The sequence below is a fragment of the Scleropages formosus genome, chromosome 9, assembly GCF_900964775.1.
Source record: "Scleropages formosus chromosome 9, fSclFor1.1, whole genome shotgun sequence".
Taxonomy (NCBI): Eukaryota; Metazoa; Chordata; class Actinopteri; order Osteoglossiformes; family Osteoglossidae; genus Scleropages; species Scleropages formosus.
The window spans coordinates 19,894,223-19,913,029 of NC_041814.1; the positions used below are offsets into that span (position 1 = coordinate 19,894,223).

General features: G+C 46.8%; 1 protein-coding gene across 1 annotated transcript in view; it reads left to right on the forward strand.

Moving 5' to 3' along the window:
* Positions 1-6,604: 6,604 nt before the first annotated feature.
* The window catches only part of tgfbr1b (transforming growth factor, beta receptor 1 b), a 34,926-nt gene continuing 22,723 nt past the window's right edge, over positions 6,605-18,807 (forward strand). Inside the window, exon 1 of the mRNA XM_018753989.2 lies at positions 6,605-6,748. Coding sequence (XP_018609505.1) covers positions 6,679-6,748 — 70 coding nt within the window. The 5' untranslated portion in view covers positions 6,605-6,678. The remainder of the gene's footprint in view (positions 6,749-18,807) is intronic.

Genomic DNA, 18,807 nt, shown 5'->3' on the forward strand with positions numbered 1-18,807 from the left:
TTAATTCGCCATTGAAATGCATATTTTAATAAGTATAATATCCAACTCTGTCAAACAGACAGCATTGTCGTGTCCTTGTTGTATGCAGTGAGCACGTGCGTTGATTTTATCGCCCTGCTAGACGGAGTCACAGGCGTCGGGCTCATTCGTAGACCGCTCCGTTTTGTCTTCGCGTTTCGTTCCAGGCCACTGCCGGTACACACAACGCCCAGCTCGCCTGACTCCTGTGAGAAATTATTCAGCCGTTAATCCTCTTTATGTTAATGACTCACATAAGAGACGTGACGTGTAAGACACTGTCTAAAATTCAACTGAAGGCTATGGAAGGCGCTGTGCAATAGTAGGCGAAAGAAGGCAATCCCGGCCCTGTGACGCCTCTTACACTATGCCACATCACGAGCACAAGGGGGCAGTAAAGCAGACGGGTACCCTCTGTTTAGCTCGAGCCGTGTGATCCGCAGCGTAGCTTCCCAGCTGCCCACCCCAGGGCAGCGATTGGGGCCCTGTCAGTTGTCTGATGAAATCTTGCCTGTTCTCTTTGGATCCACAGTAGATTTAGGGGCTCGGTTTCATATGTGCCCTGTCCCTTTTGTGCTGAGTGATTATGCCACAAGCTGTACTTTACCCCAGGAGGGTGTGCAGATTCACCTGATGAGTAGGAAGGCGTTAACCAGCTGCCGATGCCCTCCTCACAGGGGCAGCATGCCCTGTGATTTACCTTGAGGTCCAACGTGGCCTCCGTAGATACATGGATAGATAATCACATTTAGACTGGCGAGGACACATTGTAGAGCCTGACTGCAGACGTGACTTCAGGTGTTGCACCCTGGAGCGGCACAACTGGAGCAGCCGGCTGCTCAAGGCTCTCCTCTGTCCAGCCAGGGTGGTGTATACAGGGTGAGAGTCATTGTCTATGTTGGCTAGGAGTTTGTTCAGGTTCCTTCTCTGTAGATCTGCTTGCAAATGTCCAGCCTAATTTCCATGACCGAGTCAACCTTCTTGACCGGTTTCACACATCACCTGCAGAAATGCCACTGGCCCACCATAAAACTGCATGGAAGTCAACAGACTGGCAGAACATCTGTGACAGTGGAAGTGAAGGAAGAGTAACCCTTAACAAACAATTATTAGAAGGGCCATGTGCATCGAAGTGAGATTTAGAGGAGATGGGCCGCTTCACCTTTCACAGAACTGGAAATTCTACCCAGGGGACAGATTTACAGAGTCATGCCCTGTTAATCTTTAAAAGTGCAAGTGGATGTGTAAGTCCAGTAGGCAGGTGTTGAGAGCAACAAAGATTGCATCAGCTCTTAATTTTATTTTGCATTGAAAAGGTAACAGACCATAAAATCAATGTGGTTATTTGTCTTTTGCAGCAGATGCTACTTATTTAGAATTTATCTTTCTGTCCATTCATTATCAATTACTGCTTGTTCAGCATAGGGTGTGGAGCCTGTCTATGAAGCCTAGGACACAAGGCAGGGTACGCCATGGATGGGATGCCAGTCATGCACACTCATTCCCTAATGCACAGACGCACGTGCGTATACGCACACTACAGGCAGTTTAACCCCTCCAGTCCATACGAAACTCGTGTCTTTGGACTGTGAAGGGGGAATTGGAGCATCTGGAGAAAACCACTATGAACATGAAGAAAGGATATGCAGACCGAGCCAAATTCGACCCCATGTTCAGACCCACAGCCCAAGAGCTATGAGGCACCAGCACTACCTGCCGTTCCCCTCCACCTCTCCTATGCCTCCCCGAGTTTATGACACGGACGGGATTTCAGAAGAAAGGCTGGTATGGCTGAGACTCTTCCGATTTGTGTCGATCTCGGTGAGTAACAGTACTCAGTGGGATTGCAGATACTGAAGCCGCAGTGTCCACGGAGGCTGCGTTCTCGTCAGGTGTTTATGGGGTTTCACCAGCTGTCCGGTAAGGTAGACAGAACATCCACAACAGAGCCATCTGTGCCCCCTGTGTCCACTATGATTAGCGAGCGGTGGCTTTCTGATGTGCCCCGGATCGCTGTTCACACCTGTCAGTTGCCCTGGTGTCGTTTGGCTCAAGGCCGCTCCACACACCTGCCTCCTCCCGCAACACCATCCGACATCACCTTGATTTCCCCCTGTGCCGCCTCTTCGCATCCCAGGTTGAGCGACCGCTCGCATCCCCGGTCCCATTTGTTTTCCGTTAAACTCCCATTTTTTCCATCAGACCCGCAACACAAACACACTGACCTAAATAACTGGCCTCAATGACAAAAAGTTGCACACCCAGATTAATTAATGTGGATACTCAATTAAACATCTATAGAAGCGGGTGGAAAGCAGCCCTTGGAGAACACATGAACATCTATCTGGATGAGGATCGTAGCGCGAGAAGGTAATGGATACGTGTCGGCAGCGACTCGTGATTTCACATCTCCCATCTTTCCTCTCAAAGAGCATTACGATGAGGCTGGAAGGTGAGGTGCAAGTTTCCTTGCGGCATCTGCTGAGGAATGAAGTAAAACCACAGAAAGTATCCTTTTCAAAGTGGACCCAGGGTGGCATGGTGGGCACAGTGGGTAGTGCTGGTGCCTCAGAGCTCCTGCTCTGCGTGTTCGTACTTGGGATCGAAACCAGCTTAGTATGTGTGGAGTTTGTGTGGGTTTCCTCCAAAGTTAACTGGTAACTCTACTGCGTGCGTGCGTGTGATTTTCCTAGAATAGATTAGTGTCCTGGGGGTGCGGTGGCACAGCGGGTTTGGCCAGGTCCTGCTCTCCGGTGGGTCTGGGGTTTGAGTCCTGCTTGGGGTGCCTTGTGACAGATGCGTCCTGTCCTGGGTGCGTCCCCTCCCCCTCCAACCTTGCACCCCATGTTGCTGGGTTAGACTCTGGTTCACCGTGGCTTGGCTTGGGACAAGCGGCTTCAGACAACGTGTGAGATTAGTGTCCTATCCAGGGTGTACCCAGCCTCATAGCCCTGTATAGGGGTTAGAGCTACTAACTTTGGCCCCAAAGGTCACAGGTTTGAATCCCAGCCGTAGTACCCCTGAGTAGGGTACTTACCTAAAATTATCTAGCTATAAATGGGTAAATAATTGCAAGTAACTTAACATTATAAGTTGCTTTGGAGAAAAGCATCAGCTAAATGAATAAATGTAAGTGCTTCTGGGATAAGATCCAGATCACCATGAGTTGGACAAGTGGTTATCAATATTGAATGAATGAATGAATGAATGAATAAATCACTGGACTCAAAATAAGACCTCCCGAGCGAGTGAAAACCACGTTAAATCATTAACGCTATGCTATCTACAGGGCCGATTTGTTTCCCTGCGTCGAATAAGAGCAACGCGAAACTTTTCAACGCAGTACAGCGCACCACATGATCTACTGTGCGTATGTGCATCCTTCCTGATGTGACACACGAGTGCGGTGACGCTGGCTCAATTAACGCAATGCTCTCAGTCACCAAGCTCCAAATGATAGAAATGCAAAATATAGACTGGGATTGTAATGCAAATCTGAGATGCTGAAAAGAAAAAAGGAAACAGCTCGCACATTTTAGCACATCATAACAAAAGGTCTCTTTAACGGCGAATGCGGAAAGGACTTAATTGTGACTGTTTTATTAATGACAGAACCATCTTTCGCAGACAATGCAGCAGAGCTTCCTCCGAGCGAAGGATCCGTCAGTTTTCTCCTAGTCATTAGAAGTGGTCCTCTACTTTCCAGCTCCACATTGTTTCACTGTTAGTTCCAGTCTTTCCTCCTCTTTCACGAGGGGAAGATACACATGAACTTTAAACTATCATTATGGTTATGAGTGAAAGGTTTATTTTTTTTTTTTTTTACAACTGCACAATTTCATCATTTGGCTTTAAAAAGAAATTATTTCCATTATACTTTTAATCCTACATAGGAAAAGCAGTTAATGAAACTGGGGGGGGGGGGGGACCCCAATAAACTTTAATATATTAATACATGCAATACTCTTCAATCATTTAGATATGTGATATGAGAATGCTACTTTAAATTTTAAACAGAAGGAATGGTACTTCTGCTTCTTTTAGCTAAAGGTTCACAGCAGGAGCAGAAAGCTGAAAATCATCACCAGGTATATTTCGTCTGTGTCGGGGTATCGCTGTCGATCACAGCATGGAATGGATTTACTGCGATCGGAATCTTTACTGTAAACCGGAATGGTTAAAATTGAGGACTCTGCAGGTGAGCATGAGGTTCTGTATCAGATCTCTATGTTCTCCTGTAGCCCGAACCTGAACGTGCAGTCCCCCTCGATGGCCCCGTCATTGCTGGGGCTCCAGAGTCGCTGCTGCGGGCCAGGCTCCAGATGGCTGTCCAAAGAGGGGTGGGGGATTTTGACAAAGTCACACCAACCCGAAATAGGATGGGAAATAATGCACCCAGTCATCCATGATCTCCGTTCGGCCTCTCGCTGCCAGCGACTGCCAGCTTTTCGGCAAAATCAGGGTGTACAGGTTTGTTTGACTCACAAACACTCGTAGGGAATGGTGGTGCTGCTGCTGCAGAAAGAAAGAAAAAAAAAAAAAAGTGTTACATTCCACAGTGATTCTCACTTCGGGAAAGTTGGTAATGTGGTGCACACAGAATGAGCTCTACGGCTGGCAGGCCTCAGAAGGGGATCAAACAATGGGAGGCGATCAATCTCTGCTACAGCGTGCAGACTGGGGGGCAGGGAACGGGGGTCAGAGGCTTTTCAGCCCTGGTGCATCTGCACATAGTGTTAGCAGGCGTACAGCTTGCCTCCCTTATCTGTAACATGAACACATCGTATCTGATCATTGATCATATGTAGCAATACTCTGCAATATCATCTTCAGAGCATTACAAGCACTGTTAATGTGAGTGAGACACTTTCAACCACACTTTACGCTTACACACGCGTTCATCTCGTGAACCTCACGCCAACAAAGGGAACGTCAGCCACGATACGTTGGGGAAAATGTCCCGCGTGAGTTGTCGCATGGACAGTACTGTGTCGCACATGCGATGGAGAATGATACAGCGCTGTCGTTTCAAACTAAACTTATTTAAATAAAAAAATGAGTGGTTTTTTTTTCTTATCCTGTCTTTGGTGAACAATGGGAAGTGGGGTGGGGGGATCCCTGTGATTACTTCAGAAGTGTCAGAGGTCAGGGACTGTCTCGTCTACCCCCAGACGCAACCTGCCGTGCTGTGGTCATCAGCTCTTAAAAATTAAGGTGCGCACACCTAAAACTCAGGACTGCAGAACCTATAAGCCCTATCATACAAGCTGTGGTAGTGACAGTGTTTCATTGCTGTGCATTGTTTCCCATATCCTTCCTCATCTCTCTCCTCAGTTACTGATGATCATGTCTCACTGTCTTCTTCAAACCTTCTCCTCTGCGGTAGCTGGATGCTGCTGATAAGCTCTCGTTCTTACCCAGTTCATCATTTCCCTCTGTTAACCCCAGTGATTGTGTATAGTCTAGTCCAGGCCTGGGTGGATGTTGTGTTACTGCAGCAGAACAATATTTCATCCTGAATTGTCAGCATCTCGCTGTTCTCATGCGAACCTGTAAGAACGGCTGCTTTGCAGACCTAATACCTAATATTGTAAGCCACCTCGGACAAAAACATTAGCTAAACAAAAAAATAGCGGAAAAGAACAAACACTGAAGAGTTTGTGCTTATTAATAGTGATCCCAGATTTGACATTCTACAAGTGGAAAAAATATATCTCAATTCTATTTTGAAAATAACTTCATTTTTTAAAGAAAACTTGACAGCAACATCCATCCATGGCACAGAGAGAGCTCAGCTGAGGCTACAAAATAACACTTTACTGTTAAATAGATTTGTCTACACAGTGAGTGACCAGCAAGGACAGAGAAGAAGGTGAAGGCGGTCTTCAGCACCAAGGTCTCCTTCCACTTCTCACTTCCGTCCCCTTCGCTTCGTGCGTCTCCTGCGCTAACAGCGTTAAGCAGCCGAGTGTGAGTGACGCAGAGTGCGTGTGTTTCACTCATGTGTGGATGAGAGATCCAGTGTGAGTAGTGTATCTAGCAGTGTAAGTCACCACGGTGAATAAGGTGTGTGGGCTGGTAACACTACATAGAGCCCATTGGAAGTCGCTTTGGAGAAAAGCGTCTGCTAAGTGAATAAATGTAAATGAAATGTAGATGTGTTAACTAGCGTTAACTACCTAGCAACTGCACCTAAGTTTAGCTGCGCAGGGAGCCTGGCTGGGGGGCAACTCAAAGTTTACTAATTAAAGCGGAGGTTTCCCTTCGAACGAATAGCTCATAGTTTCAGGAAAACACCTGAAACGCCGCGAAACAGTGCCACATTTCTGATGTTATTAACAAATTAATAATTATGTCAGTAATAACAAGGCTTTCTTTCCCGCGGCACTAACGGACCCCCGTCCGCTTGCCCCCCCGGCTCGCGCTGAAGCGGGGCTGTTTGGCCGGGGCGGGGCCAAAAGCGGCGGTTTAGCCAATCAGAGCGCAGCTTTGCTCCTCTCTCTCTCCTCTCCGCTCTCCTCTGTTCTGTCTCTCAGGCGAAGAAGTTGCGCGCAGCGGAGCTGCTGTAGACTGTCGTGGACCGTGGAGTGGACTAGCGTGTGTGGTGTGGTGTGGAGTGGAGTGGAGTGGAGTGGGGTGAGTGAGTGAGTGACGTGCACAATGGATGCGGTGCTGCGCGCTGCGCTCTTGGTCCTCGTGCTCCTGGGGATCGGGGTTCGGGAGGCTCGAGGTGAGTGGGCATGTCCACCGTCCCCCGGCTCCGCCGCGGAGTTTCGGCTCGGCTCTTTGTGTTCCCCGGACGTGTCTGTCCAGAAAGAAGACTGAGATTCTGGTGGTGTTTCCAAAGATGGCGCGGGTCAGCGCGAGCCACACCGTGAGGAATGTGTATTGTTGAATGGGGGTGGGGGTAATCCTGGGGAAGGGGGGTGTTAAAGTCAATGCTGGTGTTCAGCAGGCGTGCGGGTGGCGGAGGGGAGGGGGGTGGGGTGATTTGGACTGTCCCGGTCAAACGGCGACGCGACTGGTTGTTCTCTCGCGCGTAACGCACTGTGTTTTCCTCCAGTTCGTGCGAAGTTCTCGTGCGATGTTGCGCGCGCGCGCGCGCGGCGTGCACGCTCTTCACGGCCATCGGCCCCTTAAGGGTTAGGCTCTTTGCGGAGTGGTGGATGGTGGTGACCCCCAGATGAGTACCGTGCCTGCCCCCCCCCGGGATTGTACGTTCCCTGCGTGTGGCCATCTGACTTGGTGCACAAAGTTGCACGATGTAAAGTGTGTAATGCACAGATGCCATGATGGGTAATTCTCACTGAGTGGTCTGGTGGAGTTTAAAAGCACGTACAAGTGACCAGATTTACGTCACGCTTCTCTTCTTCTCTCAAAGCGTAATTACTTGTATCTTTCTAATACACCTAACAGTTTGTAGTATCGGTTCACTGATCAGATCAGTCGCAAATTCACGCACATATTATATTATAGCCAGCAGCCGGAGTTTCTTCCTATTTGTGACTCGTAGGGGAGAGAGATGCATTTAATTTATCAGCAGTTTTATGGTTTATATCCTATTTTTGTTCAGTTCTATTTGTAACCCACCGTAAGAAGAGTAGGAAGATGGACAAGAAGCAACACACTTCAAAGTCTACGTCCTCCGTACAACACGGTGACAGGACGTGTTTCCAGCTGTTAAAGACATAAGTTTTTTTTTCCCTCCTATGTTTAATGAGTCTTTTTCCACAAAGCAGACTAAAAATACAAGGACTTGTTGTTTGCTCCTTCAGATGAACTGGCGGTTTCCCTCTTGCAGAAGAAACACGTACTGTATTTGTGTCTGTAGTGAGCTCTATATGATCATCATGTATGTCCCTGCGCTGATCATCATACAGCATCAAATGAAGGCTCCTAATTGGAAACACGCGTCATGTAACGAATAAACACAATTGTATGTTGGAAGTCATACACGTTTATTGTCTTTTTTTCCTGTAAGACATGCGGAATTATTCTCGGATTTGTTCATAAGAATACGTAGACGGCATCCCCGCTGTGTTGCCGCGACTCGAACGACGAGCGCCTAACGTGATTCCACTTGGACGCGCAGACGAGGGGAGAAAAAAAAATGGAAGCCCGAGACACGAACGTGTTGACTCGGGATAATGAAACGACTGCCGCGGATGTGGTGGCTCGTGGGGTCTCACGGGCGCGAGCCGTCGAAGTGCACGAGCTGGGGCGGTTAGCACAGCGCTGAGCGCGAGCCCCGCCGAGCCCGCTCCGCTCACACACACACACACACCTTCCCCGTCTCTTCCCAAACGCTTTTTGTTTTGTTTTGTTTTGTTTGCTCGCTCGTCCGTTCACACGTTGGGTGCAAATCAATCAATGATGATGTGTAATCCGTGTGTGCTGTGGCGAGCACCACACCCCCCCGAACCCCGCCGGTGTTTCACCTGCTTCCTCCTCCTTACATTTCGTACACGACAGTGCAAAATAACACAACACATTTTCAAAAAAAAAAAATTCTAAATATGACACGTTCGTTATGTAGTAAATCTCTCGGTTCTTTAGGTTTCTTACACGCACCGCACGTACACACACGGACACACAGTCGTGTGACTGGCGTTAAACCGTTGAGTTTTTCGTCACAGAAACGCTCAGGCTGGGCGGTGTTGCTGAGGTGCTCCGTAGGATGTGTGTACAGCGCGCGTGCACACACACACACACACCAGTTGTAACCCCTTGAAGTCAACCAGACACTGACCTTCACACAACCTGTTTATGTCTTGGCCGCGCACTTCTGGCGGTATGAAAATCTCTATTCCCACTGGCAGAGGAGCCTCTTTCAGTGGCTGTTTCTCTGACACATGAGCTCTTCTAGGCCACGGGGCCCCGTAAACCGAAAAGTGGCCGGAAATAAACCCAGAGAGAATATTGTCCTCTGCTCGTTGCGCTCGCACGCGATTACCGTCACGTGGAATTGTGTCAGGTGGTAACATTTTTATTTTAACTTTTCACTCGTTATTTTCAGAGCGAGGCCTTGTTTCGTGGACGCCTGAAGCCCATGATGGAGGGAGCCCCGCAAAGGCCCGGGGGAACCTAGGTGTCACCAGACAGAGTAACAGACCCCTCTAGGCCTGCGCTGCACAACACCCCGCCGTAACGGTGTAAAAAACGCTTACGCGTTCTTGATACAAATATATTCACCCTGCGGCAGCAGGTAGTGCTGTGGTTACAGCTGTTGCCGTGAAATCTGAAGACCGAGGTTTCAGTCCTACCTCGATCGAGATGCTTTCCTTAAATTGATGAAGTAAAAATTACCCAGCGGTACAAACGAGTAATTCGCTGTAAGTACCTTAATCTTGTCAGTTGCGTTGGAGAAAAGTGTCAGCTAAATGGGTAAATACCTAAATAGCATATGCAGGGGTGTGAAAAATAGACAGACGAATCCCAGATCCACTATTTCAGCAGGTCTTGATGGGTCCCATGCTGTTTGTTTATAATTCCAATGTGTAATGTAGTTAATATTTTTGGGCCCCCAAATACTGTACCTCACAAGTTGCTGCGCTCCTGTATAAATCTGTAGACATCATCAGGTCTTTATTGTGTACGGTGGCAATAATGTGGCAGGGCTGGACATGTGAGGACTACCTCGGGACGGAGCGGCCTCTCCATTTGAACAGTGCGTTGAGCAAACGGATCACGGGGAGGAATCCAAAGCATCTGACACCAAACTGTCCCTTGTTCAAGCCAAAAGAACCAAAATTAATTGGAAAAGTTGTAGAGGTGCCAGATGAATGTGATGGGATTCGGAGCCGTGGATGCATTCCGATGTCGGATCGAGGATTCAGCTCTGGCTGTAGCTTTTGAAACTAAAATTTAAAGGTTTTAGTGGGCAGTGTTATACCATCATTCTCTCCCTCTATTTTCTACTAATTAAAAGTTTTTGGAAATAATAGAATCAGTTTGAGGTAACGGCTGTTTGGTTATTTTGGCCTAAAAAAAAGGCTATTTTCTTCAAATAACTTTCGGTGTAACAATATTAATTTAACCTGTGAAGTGTAGGCCTTAGTTTTGCCAAATAACCCTCTCCCAGCAACAGTTAGCATTTTCAGAAGTATGCAAAACATTTAATAAACATAACAGTTATAGAGTTCAAATATGTGATACTTACGTCGCACTAGGCAGGGGCTCAGTTGTGGGGAAAGTGATGCGGCTTATCTTCTGTCTCCGCAACATTAATGAGAAACCCTATAAGAAATTAGTATTTAATCTCTGTGCTCCCCTTTGCTTTGCATTTCTTTCTACCAGATTGCAGTGCAGTACAGTAGAGTACAGTACACTTCAGTACCCACCACTTGGATATTAAGTGTTGGAGAAGCTGGGACAGAGATTTCAGAGATAAAATCAGTTGTACTGTCCAAAACAGTGTTTTTGACATATCTAAGCTGATAAAAAACCCATTATGAACCATTATTACATTATTGTACATTATCCTATTACAGCAAGAGTGCAGCAACTTTGTAAGGAGACAAAAGTCAGCAATTGTGTGTGACAGTATTGTGGTTTATTTTACCTTGTTATACCTTTTCCTGGCTGCTTTTAGAAAATGTGGTGTTTTCAAGAAGCGTTGAGCTCGTGTTGTATTAGGTGATGCAATGTGGTTCTTCGGAGGCATGTTTGCAGGAGCAAAGTCCCAGGCTGTGAAATTCGAAATATCACTTATCTGCCGTAACTTGAGCGGTTGAGTTGGTGGCACTGAAGGAAGCCCGAGTGCCCGTGCTCCTCGGAGGAGGCCGGTTTTGCTGGAGCGGTAATAAAGAAGTCAGTCACATGGCCTGACACAGACAATTTGTAATCCTCCTAGTAAGGGGGTGGAAAGTTAGCATTTAAGTTGTCAGCCATACAGCTGTGCGAGTCATTGCTACACTTGGTCTGAAGTCTCAGTATGTCGGAATGTCCCATACGCGGTGTCACGAGTGGCATCTACGCCGCTGTTTAAGGCCCGATGGCCGACTTTACATCGCTTGCTGGGAATGGAAAGAGCTGCTTCTCCTTACTTTCCCTGTTTTATCTCCCTTCTGCCGTTCGTCTAGCTCGCATGCAGTGAGGAATGAGTATTTATATCCCTTTCTGCCGAAGATCAAGAAGTCAGCAACAGGGGTGATGTTTTCTTTGAGTTTATTAATGCAAATTTTTTGGAAGTGACAGGGTGTAGCCATATGGCGCGTAGTGACTGGGCAGATTACACAGTAAAACGAGCAACTCTGAACATGTTTGGCACAGACCATGTAAACTCTACAAGTGTTGATTTTACACTGCTGGTTTCAGTGTGAACAGGACTGCTGTTGTCTTATATTTTCATTAATTCCGTCTCTTATTTTGGGGAAAATAGAGAGGCTGGTATTTTTTGTGGAGGTTCTTCTCTAATTCACCTGTTGTCCTTGTGATTTTTTGTTGAAATTCATTTTAGGGTGTAATAGTTTGTACTTCAATAGGTTTATTTTAAAAAATGAAAAATCTCTGAAATTATGATTATTATTGTGGTTATTGGGATACTGGCCCACCTTCTGTGCAGGTTATTTTCTGAAGGGGGCAAATGCCTACATAAGTGGTGTGCAGCTCTTGGGACACACTGAAAGAGGGAGGAGTAGCAGAGTAATCTGTGTCAACTGCGTGGTATTTTCAGTGTAGACACAACAGGTTTGACTGGAGGGTATCGGTGCTAGATCCAGCGGTCTCTCTCACTTTACTAAGGGTCAAGTAACTTGGGGATGGAGTTTTACAGCTGGGCTTGGGAAGCGCCCGAGTTCAGGTTGCTGGCTCTGAACGGGTGCAGGTTCGTTATTATTTATTAAATTATTAAAGCTGGTGATTTTCTCCAAATTGACTTGCAGTGTGATGTTTGTATGAGCTTCTTACAGTTTTTTTTTTTTTTTTACACACAAATACAGTTCAGGATAAATACCTTGCTCAGGTGTATTGTGGCAGGAGGAGATTCGAACCATGGTTCTTTTGATTGCACGGTGAAAGCTATAACCACTACGCTGCCTGCTACTCCTATTCTTCAACATTTTCTTTGTTGCAGCAGTATAGCCGTTTGATTCTAAGGCTTTGTGAATTTCCTTTTATTTTGGGACCAACACTTACCGAAATGTTACATGCGCTGGGTGATTTGTGCTTATTACCAACATCACTAGAATGGAAAAAGCTTCAGCCCCATCTCCCCCCTCCCCTCCCCATCTGAGAATGTTCATTTGCCTGAGGCTCACATAGACTTTAAGAGAGGCATATCTGGACATGTGGGGGTGGGGGGAGGGTCACAATCAGTGGCATCTGCCAGGAACCTACTGACCCCTCCCCCAGATCTAGAGCCACATCTGGTCAGTACAAAGGGTCTGCGTTAATGGTTGGGGGTCCAGGGGGCAAAGGCTGTGACCTATGGAAATGACTCCTTGGAGCCGTGTCCAATAAAGTCTGGGAATGGGCTGCTCTGAGACGGTGGGGGATGGGGAGGGCGTGCCACGTGGTCCCCTGTGGGTCCCCCACCGTGCACCTACGCCTAGCGTCCACATGATTGCCCCTCCCCCAGCCTCATCAGTCTCCCTGCTCTGTGCAGCAATCCGGAGGCACTGATGTACGTGAAGTCGGCAGGGGGTGCCGGGATTGCCGTTGCCAGGAGACGGGAGTAATTAATTCCTCTGCGCGAGGTGGCGACGAGTTAGGACCAGCAGGCTCACAGGGGTGCGGGGGGTGGTGAAAGGGGTAGGAAGAGCTGCTCGGTGGCAGCAGCCCCATGTCCCCGTGGCCTTTCCCCTCCTGTACACTCTATCTCCCTACGGGCTGAGGATGGGTAGAGCCATTGTTACGGGGTGAACGTTGCAGGATGGATTCTGCAGAAGGCTGCCCCTCAGGTCGGGAGTTCCGCTGTGTTTTCAGAGGCAGGAGCTACTGGCTATGAATGCGATGCTGAGGAGCAGATCGGATGGCCCGGGGTAACAGGGTACGAAGAGCTGGGGTGCACACTGGGAACATCCTCATGACGAGAAACTCTTGGACTGGCTTGTCCTGAGAGCAGAGAACGCCGACGGGCTTTTGCTCAGTTACTTTAAATATATACACATGCAGTTGAGTCCATCGGGCGATGTGCTGTTGCGGTGTGCTTTCTCGGAGAATGTATATTTGGGCATGTGTCCGAAAAAGATGTGTCACATGAAAGAACTACACTATAGTGGCAGTGTTCAGTTTGTGCAGCTGCAGTATGGTATAATGCATATGTCCCTTCCCAGTGTTGTGACAGTTCTCTGTTCTTGGGAAAATATGAGTTGCATTCCCAAAGTCTGTCAGTGTTGCATGTGCAGCAGTGTTTTTGACAGAAGTGAAGGCTGTGGTGTGAAATGTTTTTGCCTGTACATCTGTCATTCCCCCCCCCCGGAACTTGTAGGAAAGAGAAATGGAGATCTGTCAGTAAGGCACGTGTTTTGGTGCCGTCATGGGCTCCTTAGTCAGGTACGGCTAAATCGGATGAGTTTGATGGTGAGCAGGTGTTTGGTGGCACACCTGCGTCAGCTGTCTGCGGTGGTAGATGGCGCTTTCTTGTGACCGTGACCAAAACTGTACGACGCGCCACGCCCTTAGACCGAGGGAACCACGAAGGAACTGCTTACCTTTGGAGAAGGGAATCTTTACCGCAATGCCTTGTTGCATTCGGGGGCCTGCTTTGTGCCGGATGCGCTCGAGTCTCCCGCTGACATTGATTTTTCTGTCTACCATGCAGTTTTCTCATTGTTTGTGAATCTTGTATCTTCTAATGAAGCTGTTTAGTTCTACATGACGTGCAGCTCAGAGCAGCAGGAGGTCGGTGTGCTGAACGCCTCGTGATTTCACTATTTTGAAGTGCGTTCAGACTTGCTCATCTATGGAGTGTCCTCATGTGTGTATTCTGCAAGTGAGCCATACCTGCTGCTTTTCACTCCTTATCCCAACAGCAGGGCATTCGTAGAACTGCTCGCTATGCGCACCACTCACTCTTTCCATTTTTGTATTAGAGTCCGTGGATGGACTCCGCATGTTAACTTCGGTGGCTGCAGGTTCCAGAAACTTGACTCTCTGCCAAGATTTGCTGTGCACTTGGCTGGTGTTTTTTTTTTTTTTTTTTTTTCCTTTTCCGGTGCAGTCTTTCCCCCATCGAACCCCCATGTTTCCAAGTGCTTCAACGGCACATTTTGTGGACAGGTACCAGGTCGCTCTGTGTGGGAGGAGGAAAAAAAAAAAGACACTTTAGCTTGTGTGCAGCATAGTTGAATAAATCGGCCGCCTTAACTTGATGTTGCATGGTTTTCAGAAATGCCTCTGCTATTCAAAAGCCTTTACAGTGCAAAGTGAAATGCTTAGTGCTTTAAATGGATGTAAGGATCCATCCAAGGGCCGACATGAAGGCAGCGTGTTGCAGTGCCGTAGAAGCCTGTACAGATGGCAGGGATGGCTAAAGTTCATGTGGGTATGACCAGTGCCATCATCTGACACCAGTGCCCCCAGTTTAACATCTAGAGAGGTGCTGCGGTGACCACAAAGGAGACATGACGGACTCTTCCCCTCCCTCTCCGAGTCCTGCAGGGTCAGAGTGGGACTCACCGTCTGCCCAGGAGTTAAATGCTGCAGGCCGGCCCTCGCTAGTCCTGACTACCGAACAGTGAAAGACATTTTAAAACATACGTGTATAACTGTCATGCCACTATAAACTAGTGAAATAGGTTATTCGATGTATGAAAATGATGATGCGTGAAAGGCATGAATAAAATAATTGCAAACCATTTTAATTCCGTCAAACACTAGCTCAGTGACAATCGCAGGAAAATCTGTATCGAACAAAAAACATAAGTAGCAGCTTAAGCAGCCCACTGGTCTCTGCCACCTTGTTTTTCACCTCATCTTTGTCCAAGGACATAAGAATCTTTCTGTCTTCGCATCAGTATGAATACTGTTCGGTGCCCTGGATGCAAGGTCCTTTTCCTGCTCTTTACAGACCTGTGTGCAGAAAATTAGAAACCGGAGCGCTACACTTATCCAAAGCTACTGGAACACATAAAAAAATTAGTTTGAGAGTAACTGACTGCAATTCTTCTTCTTTTTTTTTTTTTTTTTCCTCTCTCTCTCTCCCCAGATTTTGGACTGAAGGCTTACTGTATTATTGCATGTCTCATTTCCATTTGCACTTTTCATAACACTCTGCACACCTTTTTGTCCTTTCACCTTCTGGAATCATTCTGTAGCCCTATAATATTGTTATTCTGTACACCTCAGGTTTCAAAATGCAGTGTACCAAGAAATTGCATCCTATGCCTGTGTTGTATTAATTTATAATGCAGTGTTGTTTCCGAATCAGTGGGCTGATTCTTGGTGGAAAACTGGACTTCCAGCCTTCCTGTTATGGTTGAGGTCAGTGCTGTGACATCGAATTGCTCGCAGTGGCCACGTTCTCTCTCTCGCTCTCTCTCTCTCTCTCTCTCTCTCACACTCACACTCACACTCACACACACACACACACACACACACACACACACACACACAGACAGAGAGAGAGTCTGAAACCGCTTGTCCCAAGTGGGGTCACGGCGAACCGAAGCCTAACCCAGCAACACAGGGTGTAAGGCCGGAGAGGGAGGGGACACATCCAGGACGGGATGCCAGGCCATCACAAGTCACGCCTAACAGGACTCGAACCCCAGACTCACCAGAGAGCAGGACCCGGCTAAGCCCGCTGTGCCAGCGTGCCCCCCCCCCCCAGCTGCCACTCGTTTACATTTATTCATTTCGTGGACGCTTTTTTGTAAAGTGATGTACAACTCAGAGTAAATAAAAAGTTCATTTCCCAAACAGACAGTGTGATAGAGACATGTTATTCACAAAGTACAGTCACTTAGTCTATAACCACTGGCATAAAATACAGGTGTAGCTGCATATAGAGCGGATGGAGAGTAAACATTGTACACGTAAAATATAGTAAAATACGAGTGTGGCTTTGTTCTTTACCTTTACATTGCGAACACAGGGAAAACGCTGAAATGCTGCACACCCCTAACCGGACTTAGCTCCACTGGAGCGAGTAGCTGGAGCTGTGAGGCACCATCACACACCTGCTGCGCCACTGTGCTGCAGCTAACAGGCTTGAAAATGAGAAATGGTGTTTTTCCTCCCTATAGAAACAACAAACTAGTACATGGCCAGCAACACTGATATACAATTATTTTGTATGGGCAACCGTCTCGTGGAACCACACAACTAGCACAGTGAGCGCAAGCTGCCTTAATATTTTACACTATACCTACTGTGTCTTGCCGGTCAATAATTCAGGATATATCGGTTATCTTGGAGCACTTTAACGCAAGTTCATCCAGTGCCTTTCTTTTTCTGATCCTTGCTTTTCCGCAGTTCCTTTCTAATCTCCTCAATTTGCTCTCGTCCTGTCTGTCTTCAGAAATTTTCTGTCCTAATGATTGTTTCTAGCTGCATGTTACAGTGTGTATTTGCATTGCAGAAACATCTCAAAGTTTGAAAGAGCCTGTTTAATGCAAAGCCAAAATTTCGGTGAGATAAAGAGGACATGTTGCAGGTATGGAGTAACTCTGTATGCTGTGCTTTTTAATCTGCTGTTGTGCACAGAAGTTCTAACACATTTTTTAAACTTGGTGCTATATAGCTATACAGGTATTAAAGTATTAATTAAAGGGGGGCAGGTAGCACAGTGGTTAGAGGTGCTGTTTTTGACCCAAAAGGTCATAGGTTCGAATCCCATGTGTAGCTGCAGTACCCTTGAGCGGGGTACTTACCGTAGAATTATCCAACTTTTTAAATGGGTTAATAATTGTAAGTGGCTTAACAGTGCAAGTTGCTTTAGAGTAAAGCAATAGCTAAATGGGGAAATGTAATTTAAGATGACAACATACAGGCACAGGTTCATGGCAATTTTAAAAATTAAAAAAAAAAACAGGCCATACTGCTGTTGTGAAGATGAGGTAATGAGAAATGTTTATACGACAGGGCAGGTTAAACCCACACTTGAAACAGAGAACATCTGACTCCGCCTGCTCGTTCCCATGCTTGTCCCATTGATGTTCCTGATCATTTCAATAATTTGTTCAGTGAAGGTGATAATGTAAAATTTTGTGTGGTATTTGTTAAAATCAGACACTATGGCTGTGGCACATAAAGAGTCATATATTTTTTCTTAATACTTTGCTTTAAGGTGACAAAGTGATGATTAAGTTCTGAAGTGGCCAGCTGGTAATGGAGGAAAAGAAAACAAAAAATCCAGATTAACATTAAACTGGAGAAAATAAATCACTGGGGGACCATAATGAATCAGAATGCAAATCGGGCTGATCTAGTCTAGCTGGCTGCCCACCACATCCCTGTCCATCAGTCCACTTAAAAATACTTTAAAATATTTGAATGACGAGATCTTGAGGTGTTGATGTCCCACTGGATTTTAATTGTTTCTTGCGACTTGTCTTAAATGACCGAGTCACTGTTTGATGTAGTAAGTGCTTTTGTGCTCTACACAAGGACATTTTTCCTGCTGTCAACGGTTGATGTTTAAGAAATGCCAAATTTTTGACTGCTCCATCATTGCAATGTGTTTTTGTCTTTTACTGATGATGAAGAGGGAATTTTAGCACAGGACAAGCAGTCATTGAAGATGGATGGATGGATAATTTCACATACGGTACCCAATGTTGGTTCTTTTATAGATTTGTTGTAATATTAATGTACTGTAGTTTTTATTGATTTAGCGCATCCTTTCCTCCAAAGTGATTTAGTATTAAGCTATTGACAATGATCTGCCCATTTAGACAGTTGAGTAGTTCTTACTGCATGAGTTTCAGCTTAAAAACCTTTATGAAGGGAACTAAAGCAGCAGCGCACTTCAAAGCACGGTCCTTCAAGTTGAAGACAGCTGCTGCAACCAGTATGCCACCTGCATCCCCGTATTTCGATTATTTATTACTGAGTACTTTTTGTTGTCATTGTCACTCCAGCCAGTGCTTAATATTTGTGCAGAAATGTAGCAGTACTTTTCAGTCAAGTGGAACTGTCGATAGAGCCACGGGAGCCCTTATGATGATAAGGTTTTCATACCTTCCTAGATGTGGTCAGGATGATGTGAAATAAGCTCTTATTCCGTCCACCACCCGTGGCAATACCAGTGTGCATCGCGTGCAGCTCGAGGCTGTTTCATTTCCCTGCTTGACAAGTTATTCTGGCGTGTTTTGGATGTTTGCCAGGGAGTGTTGTTGTTTGTTGCTTCCACTCTGCTCGTGGCTCATCCTCAGCTGGTGGATTTCCCGTTTCTGGCAGACAGCGCCTGTCGGCGGCGCCCGTCTGCTCAGGTCTAGCTTCTGCCCCGGTAGACCTCTCGGTTTGCCGACCCCGGTCTAGAAATAGTCCTGGCTTTGGGGCCGTGCTCCCTCGTTCCCCTCCGTGGGTCGAGCAGCTGTCTGCCAGATGCTTTAGTGCCCCTTTGTCCTCTTCTGGGTGGAAGGCAAGGAGTGAGCGAGTGACTGCGCGTGCGTTTTTGTTTTCCCCTGCATTCGGTACGAAGGCTTCTGGTATTTTAGTCGCCGTCGACAACATATTTACCTTTCGGGGTGCTTCGCGGTCCAGTTTTGTTTTCAGATTTCTTTGATTTCTTTCGCTACTGCTTTTATATGACAGGTGTACATCAGTAACCTGTCAATGACTGTCAGCTGCAGTGGCTGTATGACAGATTCACGTCCCCTGTGGTTTGGAGGGAGAAGTTCTCCT